Genomic DNA, 23,506 nt, shown 5'->3' with positions numbered 1-23,506 from the left:
GTGTTGCTCTCCACTGAATTTTTGTTGCAAAATAAAAATGCTACTGCCAACAGATAAACTTCATATGTGTATAAAATGCCCATGTAGAAGAACAGTAACTGGTAACTAACTCATTACTGGGCGCGTCTACACAAGATGCTACATACAGCACAGTAGCAATGACCTATTGCGCCGTAGCTCATTGCTACAGTGAGGTAGCGTCTCCGGGCACAAACCGTGACAGCAACGCTACTGCGCAGTAGCGTCTAAAAATAACCATGCATAGACGGTACTGTGCAGTAATGCTGGTCACTGCTCAGGCATTTAGTACTTGGTCAAGCAAGTACTAAATGACTGCACAGTAACAACTGCACAGTCCACAGCTCGTGTAGATGCGACCACCGTGCAGAACATTTTGGGAGACCTTAAAAGGTGTTACAGACTTTGCTTGTATATGCCTTTAGCCTGCAGAAAGTAGGATATTTTACAAATCATAAGAGGTTTTGTAGAGAAGCCAGACAGGTGGCTATAAAGAAGTGTCACTGTGTTACCGCAGGCTGGAAAACACAGACATCAGATTTCAGGAGAGATTTCTAGTGGGCTTGGAAAGTCAACATGTAAATAAAAAAGGTGTTAGAATTTCTCCTAAATTAATCTAGATGCCATTAAAAATAAATCTAGGCACACATGAATTTGAGACTAAAGGTATATATCTCCCATTTTTTAATAGTTGTAAGTCCTCCTGCTGCTATAAAGAAGAGGGAGGAATCATTATCCCATGGAAGTCCATGGGCATTTTGTCACTGATTTAAATGGGGCCCAAATTTCCCCCAAAGCTGTTTAGTTGAAGATTTCAAGTGTAAACATTGTACATCCAAAATCACCTTGAGACAACTTTTTGTTTAGAGGAATGATGAGCATTAAAATGAGCCCTATTGTAGGATAAAGGGTTGAGTGCCAAATAATTTTGTTTAAAAAAATAATCAAACATCGTAGGCCTAGAAAAACAAGACATGATAGGCTAAATCCTGATAACTGTTTCTGCTGCAGTCAATTCAGGGACATTACTCTCACTTTTAGTCATGTGGAGTCATTTTCATGGTCCAGGTGACCTTATTAGTAAAGATGAGCAGAATTATTACAGCATGACTAGAACTATTTCGTTCTTATGGGAAAAAAAATTAAAACCACGGTTATTTCAGATACAGTTCCCTTTTTGGACACTCCTCTTTGGAGAGCTTATAAGGGAGGTTTCACCTCGAAGAGTGGGTCAAGCTTTGGCTTAATAAATTAGTAATAAGCAATACGTTAGTAAATCATGGATAAGAGAGAGAATTTATAGATGGGCAACAGATTACATTTAAAGGTAAGTGAGTCTCATGATAAATTGTGAATAACTTTAGTTTACAAATAGGCTTATGTGAGTAATCTTAAATAAGTCCTATGAAACCAAAGAAGGTATTTAAGTCACTTGCTTAAAAAAAACCCATTAAAGCAGTGTCTTGAGACAAGCAAATCAATGTTCATCAAGAACCTTAAATCAGAATTAAATCCCATGTCTGCTTTCTGTTTACTAAAGGTTACCTCATGTCTCCTCACCAGGAATTCCTGGTCTAAACAATTTGGTGTTTAACAGGAGAAAATGTTAGTATCTTAAATTACAAATGAATTCCAATATCCCATTAAAAACATTACAAGAACATTTTTAATCTAATCCCTTGGTAGTGCTTTACAGTTGCGACTTATGAACACATGCTGAAGTCCTGAAATTATGCTGTACTGTAGATCCTTTTGTTCCTTGATCGACTCAGATGAATGGTTGCCGCATGCAGAAGTAAATGGGTTGAGCTACAGCGACTACTATAAGTTTGACGGTGGGAAGAAATTCAGAGACAATTTTTTCTAACTAAGAGGGTTTTCATAACCTTTCCTTCTATAACGACATAAAGAGAGAAAAATACACCTCTTTCATACCTAAGTACAAAATTAGCTGTGACATCTTTTCATTGGCTTAGCACTGATCCCAGTAACATTTTAATTAAAATGGTGGGAAATTCTTACAGTTTTTTGCGGTTAGTGTAATATTTTTGTTTTCTTTGGCCCATTTTGAGTTACCCATTTAGTTTCATCAGGGTTCAAAAGAAATTAAACTCCAACTTCAAGCAAGTTCCAAGAGCCTTAGTTGTTGCTTAAAAGTTTCAGCTCTCAAAATAGTCTTTATAAACTGACTTAACTCTTAGGGCATTTGTACACACGCTTGCGCTGCAGCTGAGAAAATGGTGGCGGCGTGCTTTTGGATGAAAATATAGGTATTTTAGTTCAAAAGCGCATTGCCATCGTTTTCTGTGGGCTGACGCGCATTTCGCCACTTCTACAACTGCACGTGACGCGGCCCAGTGCGCGTCAGCTCCCGTGCGGAGCAGACTCGATTAATCAAGCCTGCTCCAGCCCTCCAGATCTCCGCCACATTAAGCAGTCATCCAAGAAGCCATTGTTTTTTCTTGTTAACAACTTTTGGAGAGGTGGCTCTTCTGTTATCGACACTGGTAAGGAATTTACTTGCTAGTCCCTTCATCCCATCTGATGAAGTAAGCTGTTGCTTACGAAAACTTATGCATCTCTGATTTAGTTAAATTGTGCAACTCAATCTTGCCGTCTGCCTGACTTCAGGCTAACACAGCAAGCTCTCTCTCTGCTCAAGGAATTTAATTTACTTGCCAAGTAATTCCCCAATTAATAGAAATGAATTATACACATTAGTAACCTGTAGTAGCACCAAGTGCTCTTGCTTTATCATTCATAAGCCATCTCACTGTTTACATAACAAGTGTATCACAAAGTTATGATGTGAAGGTGTGTAATAAAATAGACAATATTTGCAACTATACATCTCAAAAGAGGCCTGTCATCTCAAGCATTTAAGGGTCAAGAAAGGCTTACACCATTAAAAGTAAGCATTGTTAGATGGAAGCAACTATCCTCTTTCCAAATCATCCATGTTTTTATCCAAGTTTAAAGTACGTAGACCATGTATAGAAGAAAATATTTTCAAGGAGACAACTTTTAGTACCTTTTTTTATAAATATGTTTAAACTAGAGACTTTTGCTCACTGACAAATAGTTGGAAGAAGGCCTGCTTTATGAAACAGCTTACACATTCCTCTTATTTTTTATATTTTTCCAAAGTATGAACTCTAGTTACAAATAGAATATTGTCTTTTGATGCTTGTTTTCTTGAGATAAAACTAGTGTCTTGTTCTTTGAGGAGGCTCTCTTATTGGTTGGTTGAATGTTGACCACATGGTTTTACAGTCTATTACACGCATTTCATTTATAACTTGCAGTTAAAGGCTGCTATTAAATAATTTATGCAAAGCAAAAATCCCTTTCACCAAATCTAATCTACATTTTTTCTAGAACACAGAATCTTAGGAATACAGGGATGAAAGAGACTTCCAAAAATCATCCTGCACTGATCAAGCATACCTAAACCATCCCCGACAGATGTTTATTTAAGAATATGGATATATAAATCAGTGGCCATGAGACAAATGAGGAAGGGGATTTACAGCACAGCAGTTATTCTGTAATAACATGCTAGAAAACATTACCCATTACCACAAAGTAGCTGTCACGTTGTAAAACCCTGCCCTTCCTTTCTTCACGGTAAAGTCTTTATGTGGTCATGCCTGAACTCCCCATTGAAATGGAGCGGGCTCTACAACCTGCCTGGTCTCCTGGTTCGGTGCTGCACTACCTTTTAGTTAGAAGGATTTTCCTAGTATCCAACCTAAATCTTTTTGCTGCATACTAAGCTGATTGTTCTAATCCCAGGGGACAAAGAGAACAGATGATTACTGTCCTCTCTAAAATGTCTTGAAAGACTGCATTTCTGTTTCTCTCCAGACTTCTCTTCTCCAGGCAAAATGAACCGAATCTCTTCACACGTTCCTCATAGGTCGTGTTTTCCTAAACCTCTTATTGTTCTTGCTGCGCCTCTCCAGACTTTCTTCAGTTTGGCTACAGCTTTCTTAAAGTCTGTGGCTCAAAACTAGATACAGTACTTCAATTCAGGCATAATAATTACCTCTGATTTCTTACATACAACACAGCACACACACAATCCCAGAGACGGATTTTCCTTTTTGAAATGACATGATGCTATTGGCTTATATTTAATTTATGCACTGCTGTGACCCCTGAGCCCTTTCTGCAACAACGCTGTCTAGCTAGTTATTCCTTGTTTTGCGTTTTTGCATTTGATTTCTCCTTCCCAGATGTAGATCTCTGCATTTGTCAGGATTGAATTTCATCTGGTTGCTTTAGGACTATTTTTCTGATTTATCAGCATAATTTTGAATTCTAGCCCTGGCCTTAGAAGGGCTTGCAACTCCTTCTACCTTGGTGTCATCCACCAGTATTGTAAGTGTGAATAACCTAACTCTGTTCCATCATCCAAGTCAGGACTGAAATACTGGCTAGAATAAGGCCCAGGACAGAACTTGTTTGGGTCCTACTTGAAATGTGTTGTCAGTTTATTGTAAACCATTGATAATATAGTATGAAAGAAAATAGTATATAATTTAGAACAGGTGTTTATAAAACTGTACATTATATAAAGTTTGTAAAAAGGGCGTTTTATGGCCAATGGTATTATTCTCTTGTTTGATGTTTGAGACTTGTCTGTGTGCGAGAAAAAGCAAAAAGCTACTATAATATCCTGAAATAGCCTAAATATCCCAATTGTTAAAATAAAAAATAAAAAATCATATATGTTGTTATGTGCTCTAAGCAAGGGGGGCATAAAAAATGTAGCTTTATTTCAAAATTCAGTAAAGGCACAGGCAGGCTTACCATAATCTTAACATTATTGAAATAAATTATACTTCTTTTTTTACTAAACCATTTTACATTAATACTGAGTTTCCTCCTTACACTGTTCAAAGGTGGACTTTCTCACTGGAGCATACTTGCTTAAGGGAACTTTTTGTTAAGTAAAAACCAAGTGCGTGACCAGTATTTTGGGGATACTGTTTAGGAGGCTTTTGCTCCATATCTTATTTTAGTATTCTGTTGGCTTTTACAAGTTACTTTATTTCTCCTATTTTATTCTTTTGTTTGTCTGGTTTATAAGTTATTTTGTTCTCTTCTCTAAGCTGCCCCAAGCCTTTGTCATGAAGGGTGGCATATAAATCTAATGAATAATTAAATAAATAGTTCTTTGTGTTCCTTTTGCTCTTGTTGAAGAAGCTGCTGTTGCAGTACTGTTTTCCACAAGGCTTGTTTTATCCTTTTACTTCCTCTTTTATTCCACTTAATCCCACAAAATTGTCATATACCTCATACTGCCATTTATACAATCTCTGAAAATAATAAGATGTCTGATCACCCTCACTTTTCTTGTAGTTGGTGCCCCTTTCCTTGTCTATTGACTGCCTGCTTTATTTTTGACTGTAAACTGTATGGGACAGGACCCTGCGTATAAGCTCCGTGTCTTGTGTATTTGCAATATGAATAATATATCATTAAAATTCAGAAAGACTTAGTTATGAAGCTTTTGAGGCTGCTGCACACACGAAGTGCACAACACAAAACCACAAAGAACAGAAATGAGACATTAAACCACTCCTCCAGCCACAGGCACATGCCACCTCACCCCTACCCACAATAACCATGCATTAAAACAGGCGAGCCACAGGCAGCCAATGAGCAGCCAGCATGAGGCTTGTAGGCCCCAGAAGCCGCCTCCCCAACTGCTGCACGGCAAGGGAGAGCCTGGGCAGGGTGTTGGGAGGGGAGGGTACAGGCCATTGGTGCTTCCTGCACAGTGCAGGGCAGGGGACATTGCCACCAGTACTGCCTGTGCAGCAGGGAGGGAGGATCCAGGGGGGCTGTGCACTGCCTGCTTGGGGAGGAAGGGAGTTCCCAGGAGCTCACCCTGCAGTGTCTGGCTGCATGGTTTTCAGCCCCCAGCCGCACTGAATTTGGACATCACTGCACTAAAATATCTTGCACACTCCTCCCCCGCCACCCCAGCAGTGTCAGGATTTCAGCATTTCATCATGTTCATCAAACTACCACCTTGGAAAAATATTCAGCTGATGCCCCCCTCACCAAATTATATTCTCCCAAAATTAACAGTTATGGGTGTATAGTGTAGTACCATATTTACTCAAAGAAGACCCTGAATATGAAATGACCCCCCGCCCGCCCCTCCAATAATAACATTCTAAATATACAGAATGTATACATTTGTTGTAATTATCCAGGTATAGAGTCTTAAGTATTGAATACTGAAGGGCTGTCCTGAATTTTTCTCACCCTCTAGTCCCCCTGTGCTCAACAGGGAAAACAGTGTGGGGGGATGAGATTCTATTGCCCACTGTGCTACAACAGGGAAAGCAGTGGGGGGGGAGGGGAGGTGGCCCTCTTGCCCTCTGCCCCACCCACTACTTCCCGTTACAGCCTTCCTGCCCCCTCTGCCACCAGCACCCCCCACGGCTAGCTCTCCACAGCCTCTGTTCTTCCTCCCATTCCCCCTGTCTCTGCCTCTTCCTCCAAACCCCCCACCCCAGTCTCTGCCTCTTCCTCCCTGCACCCCCAGTCTTTGCCTCTTCCTCCCCATCTACTGACACTCTCTTCTCCTTCCCTCCCTGCTCCCTGCAGTGTCCTCCTCCTTCCCTCCCCACCCTCCTTACTGTCAGACATTGCTCAGGCTCCTCCATCCTAGAGCACAGCATGTGGCAATTCAGCAGTTGCCTGAGCTTCCGCAGAGTTTCCATGTGCTCCGTGCCTAGAAGAGACCACAACCGAAGCACAAGCCAAGCTGTGCATGACAGTAAGGGGGAGGGAATGGGATGGGTCAGAATCTGAAGACAGGAAGTGTGGGGGCGGGGAGGGGCAGGAGGCTGCTGTTGGTCTGTCCATGACCTGGGCTAAGGGCTAGATAAAGACCCTCAACAGCCACCTATTCCCTTCTCTGCTTTGTAGGCAAATATAAGAAGAAGGGCCTTTTTCCCCATGTTGATTGAGGGGGGAGGGTAACCTTGTCTTATAGTTGAGTAAATATGGTAATTCTATCGGCTCTGCTTTGGTCTCACCTTTCCTGCAGCGTGTGTTTACATATGCAGTGTTCTGCTAACGAAGCCCTGACATTAAGAAGACCTGACAAATTTTAGCTGTGATTCATTTCAAAACACTTCTCATTAAAAATTTATTCCACAAAACAACATAGAAAATTTCAAAGGGCAGAAAAGCTAACAGCATATGAAGATTTACACTGAAAGGGCAGCCACATTCAAGGAAAAAACAAAAACCTGTAGCCTACTTCAAGTCTGTTCTAGAACTTATTCAGGGGTAGAGCTAGGGAGGTGCAGTGGCACAGACGCATCCCATTTTCTGTCTACCATAGTGTGGGAGCAACAGCCCGAGACTTTTTTTTAAATGCCCCTGAAGCAACTAAGAAACCCCCCTTCCCCTCCATGCTTAGCAACATGTCCCCTCCCCTCTCATCCACTGCTGTCTCTGGGAGCAGGAGCCAGGGGTGAGTTCCAGAGCCACCCCTGCCTGCTCCACTTGGGCTCCGTGTGACTCTGGACTCAGCCAGGGACAGCAGCAGACAGGTTCCTCCTCACTGCAGAGGCCCCCCACAGCTGTTCCTTACCAGCCCAGAAGCATGTGTTGGAGAAGGGAATCTGCCCAGGATCGGTGCTGTCTCTGCCCAACCTGGATATACATGTAGCCAAGCTGGAATGGGTCCGAAGCAGCTCTGGAGCCCGCCCCAGGTCAGCTGAGGACAGTGCCAGTGGTGGGCATGGGATAGGGGAGGAAAGTGGCGGGGGAGAGAATGTGTTGCTGAGCATGGAGGGGAAAGGAGTACTGCACTATCATAAAACATTCAAGCTTATGGCCCCATATAGAAGGAGAAAATGGAGGAGACCAAACCCTGCTTTTAAGTATGGTGAGCTAAACCTTAACACTAAATGTGCATATGGAGTTTCCTTTGAAATCAACAGGGGTTTTGGCTGTTCACCATTGCTAAAATCAAAGCCGGTTGTTTATATGCCTTAATGTGGATTTAGGCTCCAAGACTAGTGCGAAAATGGTTGGCCTAACCGTAATTTGTCCAAGGGCATAAAGTGAGAGAGGATGAAAACTAGAAATAGAAGATGTAATGTTCTGGTTTCAAATTGAATATCCCATGAATTAAATACTTTGTAAAGTCCATCTCAAGACGACAAGACATTGTTAATGTCCTAGTTAAAAAAAGTTTGTGTGCATGTGTTGGTGAATAAGTGTTATATCCATTTATAGAGATGAACAGGTATACTTCATCTGTTGAAGTGTGGACATGAGCGCCAACTTTTTGTTGCTTGCTTATGTTGCAGAACAGGAGAACCATTCGTTAATGAGCAGTGTTGGGGAGCCCCTTCACAGCTCCAGGGGGAGATTCTGGAATTGCATTGCATTATTGTATTACATTTTCCCCAGTTATTGACAAGATACATCAAGGCACTGAGCAGTGATTTGGTGCCTCTCCAAGGCTCCATTTGAAACATTTTCTCTCCTTTGTTCCCCACAAAGATGATGTCCGCTCCTCTCATTCTTCTGCATCTGCTCAAAAGAAGAGGCTGGTTCTGGCAATTCTGATCCATGATGTCAAGGGTTCGAAATACAAGGGGGGGGTCTCCAAAAAAAATGGGGCTGCCCGTCATGATGCCCTAATAAAACTGCCTTCCTCCCCTCCCCGCCCCAGTTACGATTTTCAGATCTTACAGGGGGGGTTCTTGTTTCTTATGGGGGCTCAGGCCCCCCCAAGCTCTCCCGTAATTCAAACCCTGATTATGTCAGAATTCTGTCTACTGCATCATGTGTCTAGCAGCACTGGGAAGAGGCCTAATAGCCTCTTAGTTAGTACTGTAATGTTCTAAAATACTGTGGTTTAATCCCATGAGATCAGTTTCTGTAATGATCTCCTGACAACTTCATGGAACCTGGCACTTTGTGTATGAAAAGCATGGTCCTCTACCATTTGAAGTATAAAAATAACTTCATTAGCTGCCAGCAGTAGTAGAATCTTATGTTTTATGAGCACTGGCTAGCCAATAGAGGAAGAGACATTTTCATACACATTTAACTAATGCATGACACACTTAAAGCACTGAAGAGCCCACGGAATATGTAGAGCTAACATTTAGGCCTAGATCCTCTTCCTCCCCTGAAATGACTTTCTTTGCTACCATTAGCCCAAAATGTATGTGTGCACATTTCATCTCAGGAGGGTGAGCTTGTACCACCCAAGGAGATGTGTAGCACTCCCATTTTGGCAGTGTGATGTCTTTGGCACTTCTGCTCTATCAGTATTTGGCTCACACAGAGGGGAAACATCTTCCTGAGCCAGTACATCAAATAGAGGAGAACGGAGTGGTCAGAGCATTTACCCCAAAAATGAAAGGCCTAGTTTCTAGGGCCCTCTAGTTTTCGGACACTATAAGCCAACATCTCCCGTATCCCAGAAAAGTGCCCTGGCCTCTGGGCTATGGCTAGACAGTAGTGAAAGTATCATTATCTTCCTAGTTGAAGATGCATTCCTGGAAAGGAATGTAAATGTTAAGAAGAGGAAAGAGAGTACAGAAGAGGAAACCTGTCTTTGTAGCCTAGTAAGGTGAGCACTTTCCTGGGAGACAGGGAACACCTACCCTCAATGTTATCTGAATTTTTTTAAAGAATCACTTTTGTATTTGCTCTGTAATGGATAGTATGTTACATTACTTTGAATTACAATGGGTGTATTACGGTCCATCAATAAATATGAAGTCCCCAGTTGTTACTTTACTTGTATTCACCTTGTGAAGTGAGGAAAAGCCCTATAGCTTGCTTGTGTTGAAGTCAATGGAAGTCGTACTGTTGACTAAAATGAGATGGGGCCTAATTCATTATTATGAATGAAGTGCTTTGAGATCCTCAGTTTGAAAAATATTATGTTTTGCACTTGTATTTATTTATTTATTAGCCTCTGCCAGCAGCTGTGATTTCTTTTGGGCACATCATTGATTTATTTTAAATTCTCTTCCTTTTATATAAAAAAAAAGTATGAACTTGGTATTCATACATTTTAGAAAGCAGGCATTTCTGCTGTCTCTGTTTGTATGCCTGGATGCTGTTAACACTTTATTTGTAATTTTTGAGTTTCATTCACCCACATTGGTCAGCATTTGACTATTGCTGACATGTATGGGAGCCCTGTTGATTCTGCTATCAGTTTCACAGATGGGTGCTTCTTGTTCAAAGCTTTCAAAACTAGAAAATGTTTAGTTAATGTCTTGTACTACATAAAGAGATCAAAAAGGTCTAAAAGCTATCTGCTAGTCCTCTGCTACAAGCAATTAAGGTGAAGCTGAATTCATTTCAAATCACATAGTAATAAATATTTTAGTTATCCCTTAAGCACCTATTGACATTCAGACCTTTCTTTTGGCAAATAAAACAATAAGGGCTAAATGTCTTTTAAAACCAGGACAACTCTGAGTTTCCAGTGCTCTGAGATGTATTTTTCTCTCTCTAGAGAAGATTATTGTCTAACTGGAAACCAGGTGGTAATGCAAAATGAAATAGTGGCATATTTCATATGGAATAGAAGGCCACAGTGGCGACTTGCCAAGATCTCCTTGGCTATGTCTGATTTCCCTAATATGGAGCAGATTGCAGCCAACCTTGTGTTTAATTAGAAGGGAAGCCTAAAAAAATTGCAAAGCCTGCCATGTGAAGCTCTGTCTCCATCCAAGCATCTTGTTGGAGCTTTTCGTGGTAGAACTATGAGTCTTACTGCCTTTCCTTCCATTGACTAGGCTTTGCACTGGAGTACTGCACAGACAGTATTTTTCTTTTCCCCTTATTCTTCTTCTTATCACAGACATAGAGTAAAATCAGTTCATTTTTTAAGCTGATCAAGTAGGCTTTCCACAGAGGCACTGACAACCCCAGGTAATTACAAATTTTCAAGCATACAGCCTACAATACTAATTTTACAGTATAGAAGATTTTACTGATAGCCGGAGACAGCTAAAGTTTTGCTGCTTCTACAGCCCCTGGTACAAAATGAACTCCCTTTTAAGTGAAAGTTATGGCAGCAGTGATCTCTCCAATAATACATTTAAAGTGCATATTCTGCAGTCAGATGCTTAGCTCTTTATATTCATCTCTAGATGTAAAAAAGAAAAGGTGTTAAAATAATATACCAGAATTATCTCCACAACATAAGACTGGGAAATGTCACTTGTGCTATGTGTGAAGAGGTTTTTGTCCTTAGAGTACATCCTAATTTCAGTTCTGTTGATAACAATGAACTGTAAATTGGTTCAAAAAAGTAGTGCTCTAATATCTCAGGGTTTTGAGTAAATTGAGGGAGACTCTGATTACAAGTGAAAGCCTACTCACCTTCCCCATGAGATTAGTATTTCCAGCTGCCTTCAGTTCCATTGCACTTTTTGGGAATATATGTGAATAATGGAAAGACTATTCAGCACCATGGGATATCTGATCACTGACACTGGTGAATGGGTGAGTCAGAAAATGAAAAATATAGCATCTTCCGAGTAGTTCTTATGTAGCTGCATATTCATTATTCAGTACTGGACTTAAAAATAATTTCCAGCTTTCTAGTACCTGTGTTGCTTCTTTTATTATTGTTTCATTTAAATGTTGTCTGCAGCGATTAAGCTTGATAGTAGATCTAGCTAGGTAGACTCTTTTTGAGTTTTGGGTTTTACAGTGTGGGATGTGGGCCATATCAGTTGTTCAGAAAATTATGAAATGTAACCGGTGATAATGTTGACCCAAAATAGACATGCACTTCTGGCTGTCTTTGGGCCCAGGCTGGCAGAAGATCCTGGCTGACCTGTTGAAGGGGAAGCTTGGCCTTATGTAGCGAGATCACAATAAATGCCCATAACCATAGGTCCTAAGGAGGAAAGTGTTCAATACACAATGGTGAGGCACACTATTAGAATGTTCCAGCAGACTCAATTAAGTAATTAATTAGACTAATTGGAATGCATCGGAGCATGTCTATAGGCACCCTAGCTTACTCTCCTCCCCTCTCCTGTCCCTCATATCCCTCATACTGTTTTCCTTTGTGGGGCCCTTTCCTTTCCATCACAGGTGACAAGGGCCTTTCCTTTCCTTATTTGAGGCTACAGCTGTTATCTCATGAGTGGGTAGGTATTTAACTTTACAGCACATGGACTCTTCCCTAGCTGATGGCACATCGGTCAACTTTGACATATCCAATTCCCACGTCAAATCATCATGAGAGATCAGAGGGATTTGGCACAGTCATACAGATGTGTCTGTGCATCAGTCTGCTTCCCCTTTCCCTAGCCCCCCGCCCTTCCGGGAATGGAGACCAGCTTCAGCATCTGCTTGTAGCTGAGTGTAGTTCCAAGTTGCTTTCAAAAATAAGAATGTATCTCCATTCTTGTTCTCATATTGAACCAGTCCAAAGCCACTATGGCCACTATACATACTTCCTTTGTCAACACATTCTTATCAAACCATTTTTTCTTTTCAATCATACTTGAATTTCTTATGTACTTACCCAAAATCTTCTATGGCATGTCAATATGTGCAAGTGTGTGCAGTGCTGGTTAGGGTGGTTAAAACATCTGTTTATACTTACAGTTGCCTTTTCAAAAACATAATCTTGGGAAATAATCTCATTACCTTTTAAGCCAAAATGTAATTGGATTTCACTTTCAGTAACTCTTCTTGACCCAAACATGAATAATGGGGTAATGAATTCTGTAAGGGCAAGCCGTCTAAATCTAATGCACACTTCACGCAGGAGTCTCCAGCACTGTGCTATTTTTTGCCTTCTGTAATTTTAAAACAAATAGCTTTTTCCAAACAAATTTTAATAACCACTGTTTATGGTGAGGCCCGGGTGTTCCAAAAGCCCATTATATATTAGCTTATGATGCCACCTTTTTAATAAGTGGCATGTGTCAACATTTAAGCTAGATGAATTAGTCCATTATTACAACGTGAAGATCTCCACTTTGCTGTTGGGACTTAGGTTATTAGGAAGTGATGTAAACTTTCTTGGAGTATAACTCCATACTGGACTGGACATGCAGTATAAACACATTTGAGAAACAAGTTACTTGTTAATTTTTATGTGCAACTTGGAAGAGGATTTACTGGTTAAGTTACCTTCTGTTGCCCATGCTGAATCTATGGGATGTACAAATCCTACATGCAGCATGGATTTTATTGGTTTCTGTAATGTCTCCATTAAATAAATGGGGAGTGAGTATGGTTCACAGTTTAGACTGGAGTCTAGAAACAGGAGCATCTGAACGCTTCTCCCTGGCTCTGCTGTGAACTTGCTGTGTAGGCTCAGGAATGGTACTTAAGCATTCTGTGCCTTTCCTCTTCTTGTAATCTGGATATAATTGTATGCCTCTTAGCAGTGTTGTGAAGGGTAGCAGCACAGTGGTAAAAAAATAAAGCATTCTCACCTCACACTATATAAAGGCATTTGGTTGCAGGTTTTCAATTCAGATCCCTCTCTGAGTTTTACTGCTGTTAGCCTGTGTTGCTATGGTAGGGGAAGATGGAGTCTGTTCTGTACCATGCATCATCAAGACAATGTTCACTTAGTTCTGACTGCAGAGTCTTTAGCATTAATGATGCAAGACATAGACAGGACCCAGCCTGACTTCTTAGATCCCCACATGAGCAGAGATATAGGAAAAATTGTAAAGGTAACATATTTAGTATGGAATTACTGCAAGGAGAAATCATAGGAGACCATGCTATTCTTTTTGTCTTTCTGTTAACTACAACTGCACTGTTCTTTCTTAAAAAGAAAAAAAAAAGTCCCTCTGTTAAAGGCAAAGATGCCAACAGTACATGTGAATAATAACAGTGCTGGGCTCCTTTCCGACCCTTTTACGAAACCCAGTCCTTGGGAGGGAAGGATGAATCCAGGCACCCCAACAGGCAGGGAAACAGGACAAACCTCAGATCATTTTTCACTGCTAGGACTGTATCGTATTGTCTCTCCCTTTACAACTCATCGTCAGGCATTATTACCTGGCGAAAAAATTTGTTTTGCAACTGATCCCTAGTCCTCATAAATCATTAATGCCTGGCTAAGCACAGCATGAGCATTACAAATACACTGAGAATAAGGGTCCGTTCTGATATAACCTTGTATCCAGTACTAATGCCTGCTAGTTATTTAGTAATACAAAGGGAGCCTCAGCTAGGAAGATCGATGAATCAATGCAACCTCCTGACTTCCCTCTCTCTTCCTTCTCCTCTCTCCCAGCCTCTGCTCTGTTTGGTTCAGAAACTGAGCCACATAAAACAAAGGACTGTTCTTAGTCATCCTTCTGTTCAGAGCACTTTAATAGATCAGGGGAAAGAGGAGAGAATTACAGGCTTAAAACTGCAACTGTGAATACAAGACTTTCAGTTTCTCATCAGGGTTTGTTCCGGCTGATATTTTGTCTGAGCCAAATAGAAGCATTGCTGCAGACCTGTGCTTTGTGGTTCGCATCCCTTGATGAATGCATACAGCATACTAGGGACCACAAATCCCGCTTGCAAACAATGTGGGTAGAATGTGCACCTGAAAGCTGCAGAGTTGTATGTCATTAAAAATGCCATGTGAAGCCCAAGTGATCAGTCTTTGTGTGATGTTTTGCCTAGGGTCTCAGGCACTAGAACCAGTCGGACCAAGCACAGGAAACAGCACTGACCTCAGTTGCCTGCTTTTCTTCCACTTGATATGCTGTGTCTAACTAAGCCAGGGTCAGGCAATTATTTTGGGCAGAGGGCCACACTGAGTTTTGGCAAGCCATTGAGGGCCACATGACAGGCAGCCCAGGGCAGATTTAAAAATTTAGAAAATTAATATTGGGGCCCCGTGGGCCAGATAGAATGGCTTGGCGAGCCGCATTTTGCCCACCCCTGACCCTAAGCCCTTCTGTGTCCTGTTATTCAGCAGCTTCTAGCTTTTAGTCTAGATCCAACAGCAATTTTCTGCATCCTCCCACCAGACACTGCAGGCATCCTGTCCTACCAGGTTATCAAACAGGCTAGAGACAGACATTACACATAAACCGGTTTAAATGATCAGAAACTGGTCTACACCTGTAACAGAACAGAAGTTCAGTGGACATAAACCAGTGTAAAAATGGCTAAAACTGGTTTGAGGTTAATTTGGTTGAATGTAGTATCAGACTTCATTGATTTGGGTCAAACTGGTTTATGAAATGTCTGTCCCAGACCCCTTGCTGGCTTAAGTTAAATCAGTATCCCAGCATGCTCTCTGGGCTGGGCGGGGCTCTCTGCTCCACAGCAGGGCTGATCCCTCCCCTCCCCTCAGCTCCCTGGCTGCTGCTCTGGCAGAGACTTGCAGGCACAGCAGGGTCTGCTTGGCTTCCCCCCCTTGCCCACACACTTCCTGCTAAGCAGGAATCCCATTTCCTCTGCCTTAAACAGACACCTCAGCATTAGCTAGCAGGCCACATGCTGGCTATTGTCCGTGCTGTGGCAGGCAGCAGTGTTGGCTTTGGGCTTTTTGGAGCTAATCACCAGCTCATCTGGTAATGTCCCTCTGTTCCTTCCTTGTTTAAGAAGAGTTTGAACTAATGGGAGAGGCTGTTTGTTTTCTGATGGGGTGATGGATGCTGATAACAGAGCTGATAAATGCTCTGATATCAAGTGGGGGGAGCCCCTCCCTAACTCAGGTCAGCCCTGTGGAAGGGAAGGGAGGGTTGCTCTAGCATCCCCTGGCTTCTTGCCTGAGCCAATGCAGGCATGTGCCTGCATTTCTGGGATATCTGTAGAGTTACAAAATGATTCAGCCTAGCTAGGTTAGATTAACCTACGAAGATTGAATCAATTCAGGCTCAGGCTTTTTGAATGTCTGTCCCTAGCTAAAAGGTATTAAGCCCCACCTCTTCCATCTGTAGGAGGTGCAGTAGTTCCACTGCTTGGCTTCTCTAGATGAAGCCACTGTGTGTCTGAACATTTGCTTGACTCTGGGAATTCAGGTGGAGTGGAGTGGAAAGGCACCTGCCTCTGCACTGGAGTGAGCTTCATCCTGTCTGACCGTACCAAAGGAAAAACTGCACCAGATACAAAGGACCTGTCTGAATCCCTTATCCAGCATGGAGCACTCTGAAGGGCTGATAGGCATGGGTATAAATAATGATGAAGGGGAAAACGGACACTTAAGAAGGCAAATAAAATGGAGGGAATAAAACAAACTGGACAAATTTGAAAGAGTGAGGCTGACACAGACAGAAAACAAAGGTGAAATAAATAAGGGATAGAAGAAAACATCAGAAAACAAGCTAGCGGGAAAAGTAACCACCTTTAAAGGCAGGAAATGATACAAAATCGGTCTGAGGAAAAATACAGTTACTGAAAGTGAGAGACAAAAATGAACTAGAAGAGCCTGCATGCACGAAGAGAAAAGGGACAGAAAAGACACCCCGCCTTCCAAAGTTTAATTACAAGAAATATCCAAAGCTGTTTTTGTAGAAACAGTCCCTCAGTTACCCAAGCCCCAAATATCCATTGGTGTCTTTGTCTCAGAAATGCATTTGACTAAAGCAGGCCTGCATGGCTGGAGCCCAGATCAGATGGTCTAGAACCCACCATTAAATGATTGTCACCCAAACATCTCTCTAGAAAGGAGCAAACATTTTTATTCCAGTTAAGTCTCACATTTGCCAGAAAAATATTACAGTTTTTTAGCTCAAATGACTGCTTTAAGAATGGTCCATGGTATCGCACCCACAGGACAGAGTGGTTTATTTTCCTCTATTATAGATCTGACACAAGCCTGCTGTTATTTCTGTGCCCTCTCTAATGATCTGCTTGCTCTCTGGAGAATGCTGACCCATTTCAGCACAGAATAATTAGCCTTTCAGACAGTACTGTGTTTCCATTGAGTAGACATAAATGTGCAAGGTGACATTTATTTACTTAGGCCTGAAAAATGTGCACCACAGATGTTGGGGTTAGGTTGAAATCCAGTTTGTTTTAGTACAGCCATTGAATATTTGCATGCTTTGTTGTTGTTATTACTACTGACAATTCTCCAGAATGACACTTAGTGGCTGAATTTCATTTTGGAAGGAAGGAAAATAGATTGTAAGACCACTAGGGCCTGATTCTCCTTGGCTCCATGGCTGCCTTACACCATTCAGGTAGTACCGGGGAATGCTATAAAAGCTACACAAACAACTATACCTTCTTTAAGGCCCCTTAACCCAATCAAGAGCGTTTCCCTGCATGTGAAAATAGGGCCCTTTAGGATCTCTTGAAAATGGATGGTAGGCTGATTGAGAAAATGACCTTGACCTATTGCAAGTATAAAACAAAACCAAAATCACATTCACGTTCAAATAATTTAATATTCAAATCAGCTGTTTTATTAGCTTGATCACAGTCTTCCAGGCCATTGCACACTCCCAAATAATGCACACTGTGCATTATTTGTCTTGCTAGCCATTCTGATCTCCCACGTTAGACAAAGCCCAACAACTAAAAAGCCCAACAGGAGTTTAAACTGAGTAAGCTACTTAATAGTCCACATGAACATATGGAGACATTTGGCAAGCTGTTATTTTGTTCTCTCAGTACCAAGAGCCTGTGTAGCAGGAAGCATCGTGCAAGGTAGGTACTTGACTCAGGACAGAGCTATTTTCAGGTTATTTTTGGCATTAGGATTCTTTCCTGATGTGTGGAAGCTGATTGTTACTATAAAGCTATTGAAGGCTAAAAATAAAAAATGTTGGGACAGTGAAAATCCTCAGAGCATAAAAATGAAAAGTGTTATTAAGGCCAGTAATTTACTGTAAGTGTGTAATTTTTTAAATTATAAGGCTATTAAAGCTAACCTTTCATCCTATCAAACTTAAACCTTTTATAAAAGTATTTTACAAGATGTCTCAATAATCTTGGCTATTTTTTTTTAATACAAGATAATATTTTAATTAATACTGCTGTATTTTATTAACTGAAAAGTTGAACACTTCCCAAAAGTGTATACATTTAGGATATGCTGCTTTTGCAGATCTTCTGGTTTTATTCTTTTGAACCATATCCCGTTCATATTACATCATAATACCATATTTTTACTAGTAATATTCCAACACATTCAAAAAGTTATTTGCATTTGGATTAAATTTGTGGAATTGTTGCACTTTGTTTTAACTAATTATTTTAAATGTGCCTGTGGTATTGCATTTTTTTGTGTGTTTCTGATTTGCTGATGCTGAAATATGTTGTTTTTGTTTTTAACCCTTCCAAATTTAGGATTGTCATTTTTAATATACATAGATGTATATTAAGTATATAGACTACTGGTTCCTGCTAATTTTCTTTTTTTAGTATTTTGTTTGTAACTTCTTTGACTGTCTGTGTTGAGCCAATCTTGCCAACAAACAGTATCAAATATCCTATTTCTCTTCTTCTTTACAAAAAAAAATAAAAATAAATAATAAAATAAAAAAAAACTCTTAATGGGAACCCTGGCACTGTCTGTCTTCTCTGTTCTGCAGAAATGTTGAAGGAGTTGAACCAGCAACGCAGAGCGAAAGAGTTTACAGACCTGAAAATTATTGTTGAAGGCAAAGAGTTTGAAGTCCACCAAAATGTTCTAGCTTCCTGCAGCTTGTATTTCAAGGACCTGATTAAAAGGTTTGCCTTCCTTCCAGCTGTGATCTGGTCTGTTCTTTTGTAGGGCGCATTTGTGTCGCTTTTTTCCTCCCCTCTCTTGCAGGTTTATGAAGATTGAATCTCCTGTCACAGAGCCAGTAGCCATTCTTTCCACCTCCTTTGAATGTATTTTCAAACCGAGACTCAGATCCATTTGTTACACATCTGACTTGTACAATATAATTATTTCTGATCAGTAGAGGCCTGTTTTGGCCAAAGAAAGTTTTTCATCACTGAGAGGTGTAAGATTAAAACAAAACTACTAATAGTGATCCAGACCACGACAGAATTATTGCTATCAATATTTTAAAGGGACTCCATTACATAGTATACAACTTTATCCTTCAGGCTACAGTAAGCCATCAGCATTCTGGTGAAGGATGCTGAAACTTCATACTAATAAAGTATTTAGACTATATTAATCCCTCCACCACTGCAGTCTTTGCTATGTGCTATGTGTGGTTCTTCAGGGCACAGGGATTAATATTTATATTATTGGTGGCCTTTTATGAGGAAAATCAACTGACAGATTTGCACAGGAAAAAGTGGAAATAAGACCAATTTAGATAAAAATGTATCTCAGTCTGCCTGTTAGAGTAAGAGGAGGATTTTTTTTTCTTAAGCAAACACTGTTCTAGCTTAGGGTAGGGAAAATATATACATTTTCTAAACATCATGTCTCCGCCTTCGCATTTCCCCCCTCTGTTTCTAGCTGATTGATCCTAAACAGTGCATGATAATCTTTTTTTTTTCCATTACATTGATTTTTCAATTTGTATGCCTCATAGACTCGCATAGAAATAAATTGGTACTTTCATATTATTAGTAAGTTAGAGTAGCAAGAGGGAGAAAAAACACAAGGATAACTTTCATTTTTCTCTCAATCATCAGCAAATTAATACAGCTGCTGATTTTGCCTTGCAGTATTTTCCTGAACAGACTGAGCCTGGACTATGCTAAAAAATGGGATTAAAGAACATTTTGCTTGCTTTCAAATTCTGTATTTAAATGTTGCCAACTAACACAATAGTGACTGTATTTTATTTCAGGATGGCATATTGGCTGGTATCTTCTTTTCAATGTATTATGTTCCTTTGCGCAAAGCTGTTTTTCTAATTATGGGTATATATTACACTTCTATGATATAATTGTGCTGACTGCCTTATCAATTATTCATAAAAAATGTGTTGGTCTAGGTAGCATGTTTTTTCCCTTCTGTAAATCTAATGATTGCTAGCTTTAGCTACCCTAGATCTTTCCTGTCCCTTCTCCCCTGTCTCCTCATTATCACTTAATAGTTAAAGCTACAGCATATGTCTCTCACAGAGATAAGGTATGTGGTCTGTAGGGAAAGGGGATCTTAGACTCCATTTATGGAAACCCAGTAATTGACGGGCCAAGAAGTCTCATTTGGATTTGGCTGTGAAGATGTACGTTTGTCTGCAAAAATCACCAGGCACCGTCTATTTCTGGAGGGAATCTAGGGCAGATTGTTATTGTTTTATTATTGAGTTGTCGAATGGAAATGAACTGTTGACTGAGGCGGCTTTAATAGAGCAGTCATTGAAAGCAAAGAACTTTTAAATGAAGTTCCCTGAAATGTGACTCTGTGAAAATGGTATCCTGGAGTTTCACATTTGTGGTCATGCAATTACTCATATCAGATTCGCTCAGTAGACAGGTAAAAATGAAGCGGGGGCTATTCCCACTGAGTGCCAACTCTGAAAACTTGGCCAGAGCTTGCAAAGGCAACCTGGGCTCTTCTCCTTTCACGTATCAGGAGCAGCAGTAAGGATTCCCGAGGTCAGCTCGTGTCCTCGCTTAGGCCTTTTCCACTCCAGGGTATATATTGGTCTCACACGTACAGCCCTGATAGAACCTAATGGGGTTGCATAGGCGTATCAAAAGCAACATCGTTATTGCTGCTGCTGCTGTTTGACTGGAGGAGAACTCGGCTTGATGCCATGTTGAGTTTATAGGGCTGACGGGTAGGAAGAGCAGGGAAAAATATATATATTCGTCTTATCTGAGTGAGTTTGTTCTACTGTACCTGGAAGACGATAAACATTTTAAAGACTTTCCAAAGAAGTACATATACTGCCCAATCCTTCAAGTGACCTCATGGAAGTCAATAGGAATTGAGGGCACTTAACTTGCAAGAGGCACTCAGCATCTTGTAGGATTATGCCCTTAGTAAAGTAAAATCTTTATAGGTCACAATGTCAGTATATTTATATATATAGCAGGGTTAGCTCATCTTCTCAGTAATGCTTACATCTTTGTTAACAGCTCCTCTTAGATTGCACTTAATGTGATATAGATAGCACTCATAGAAATAAAAACAGACACTGGTCTTATGTAGCATAAATAACATTGCTTTGTATTGTATAAATTATATATAAAGGACAGTGAGTTTCCTACAGTGGATATGAGGTCTGATTCCCCTTCAGCTGAAGTCAACAAGAGTTTTCCTACTGGCTTCCATAGGATCAAGGTCAGCACCATAAAGAGAGAGAGTGTGTAAGAGGGAAGAGAGAGTCCCTGCATGTGCTTGTTTGCAGAAATACCTCTCTATTTTCAGTCTATATACTGCACAGTTGGCAAACTGCTCTCTTAGGCTATGTCCACACGAGCGTGGACATTTGGTCTGCCGAGGACAATTAGCAGCAGTGCACCTTGTGCCGCTGCGAGTTGTCCCTGGGGAACGCCTGTGCCACGCACCTTCTGGCACGTGGCAGGTTACCCAGGTGGGGTCCTGGTGGCAGCCTTACTTACCTAGGGTCCTGGGGGCTATCAATCCTGAAATCCTGCCAATTGGAGCCTGGCCAGCAGCCAGTGTGGATCCCGCCAGACTGGCTTTAATTTTAAGCATCTTGCACTGCCCCCATGTATGCTACTCCACGTTTTCCGTGGGGTTTTTTGACTCCTAAATATCCATCCCTGCACTGCTCTCTTGCAGCACGGAGAACACCTGAACATGCAGTAAGTGGCACCGCAAGTGTGTCTGCAGTGCCACATACCGTACAGCCAGACTCATGTGGACCTGGCCTTAGTGCATGCCTGCCACTAGTGCTGCTGTGTTATATTTTGTCTTAAAGCGCCAAGTGAGACACTGATGCCCCAAGTGAGTAAAAAGTAAGCATTTGAAAGCAGGTAAAGTCAGTTTTAAAACAGAAAAGAAAAAAAACTTAGGGATTAATCTAGTACTCAGCCTGAGTGAGGCTGCTGTTTGGCTAGGGCCAGATATTACACATAAACCGGTAGAAGTGGTTGGACCAGTAGAAGTGGTTGGAAACCTGTTGAAATCTGTAACGCAACAGTTCAGCGCACAGAAACCACTTTGAAAATGGCCAAAACCAGTTTAAGATAAACCTGGATGGATGTAATATCAGACTCAACTGATTTAGGTTAAATCAGTTTATTGATCTTCTGTCCCAGATCCCCTGCAGATTCTAGTTAAATTACAGTCTCCCAGCATCTCAGGATGCTTTGCACCGTGCAGGGTGGGTGGGCTTCAGCTGAGCAGGGAGAAATGCTTTAGTGCCCGCAGGCTTCTTGGCCTGAGCCACTACAGGCATGTGGCTGCATTTCTGAAATCAAAATTGAATGTCTGTTCACTTGCTTATCTACGCATCTTGGACTAACATGCAAAGATCAAATCGATTCAGCATCAGGCTTTTTGACCATCTGTACTTAGCCAAACAGGTGGCCACCAATATCACCAGGGAAATATCCTGATGTTCATTTTGCAAAAAGTTTTCCTCACCACCAAATAAAAATCTGTTTAACAATGACTCTTTGATTGCTGTTGAAATGCATTTTTAATAAATATACACGGTTAATTTGATCCTAGAAGTTCTAGGATTGAACTCCAAAAGAGTGGGTTTAGACCATATAAAACATGAGATAAATTCAGGCTCAACATTAGGAAAAACTTCTTCACGGTCAGGGTGTCCAGACTTGAATAATCTCCCTCCAGAAGAGGTGCAATCACCTACCCTGGAAATCTTCAAGAGGAGACTAGACAGTCACCTTGCTGGGGTCACCTGACCCCAGTTGTCTTTCCTGCTTGGTGCAGGGGGCTGGACCCGATTATCTTCCGAGGTTCCTTCGGGCCTTATAATCTATGAATCTATGAGTCCTATATTGGACAACCCAGCCATAACAAGGTGGGTTTCTTCATTGCCTGGCATTATTCCATATGTCCTTCTGATGTAATGCTCTCAGGCACTCAGTAAACCCTACTCTAGATTTGTTGTACCCAGAATACGCACCAAAATGAAGCGGACAGACAGAGCAGAAGGATGGCATGATGTGTATGTGCACAGCTGGCAGGTCTAATTAAATTGCTAGCATCCTCAAGAATAACCCTGTGCTCTATAATGGTTTAAAAAACCATCAAACTCTTGGACAGCAATACTGTTCTTTGCTGTATTTTCAAAGGATCCTTTCCTGGGTAATTCTTTTGATAGATGTTTTGAGCCTGGTATGTGAGAGATCAGGGTTTGACTGTTTGGTCTCATTGCTGGCTCTTTCAGCGGCAATGTAAAGTAGACTGAAGAGGCAGCCTGTTCATCCTTGAGAGAAGTCCTCTGGTTAATTGGCTCTGAATAAGGCTTTTTTCAGGCCTTAACCAGTAGAGGATTCCTGCAGTACAGCACCTAAAAGAAAAAAAGTGAATTGTAAGCAAGAGTTAGGGAGAGAAATACGTTTCCCCCCTCCCCCCACAAGATGTACACACCTTGTATATTTGAATGGAGATCATAGAAAATCATAGAAAATAGAT

General features: G+C 41.1%; 1 protein-coding gene across 2 annotated transcripts in view; it reads left to right on the top strand.

Moving 5' to 3' along the window:
* KLHL29 (kelch like family member 29) overlaps window positions 1-23,506 on the top strand; it is a 473,943-nt gene that overhangs the window by 359,686 nt on the left and 90,751 nt on the right. For both annotated transcript variants that reach the window (XM_019537334.1, XM_019537335.1), the window contains exon 5: window positions 18,564-18,702. In XM_019537334.1, coding sequence (XP_019392879.1) covers window positions 18,564-18,702 — 139 coding nt within the window. The remainder of the gene's footprint in view (window positions 1-18,563; window positions 18,703-23,506) is intronic.

This window comes from Crocodylus porosus, unplaced genomic scaffold (genome assembly GCF_001723895.1).
Source record: "Crocodylus porosus isolate Cpor-Errol unplaced genomic scaffold, CroPor_comp1, whole genome shotgun sequence".
NCBI classification, from domain to species: domain Eukaryota; kingdom Metazoa; phylum Chordata; order Crocodylia; family Crocodylidae; genus Crocodylus; species Crocodylus porosus.
Note: the sequence above shows the minus strand (reverse complement) of the source record. Positions and strands in the feature narration are given on the sequence as shown.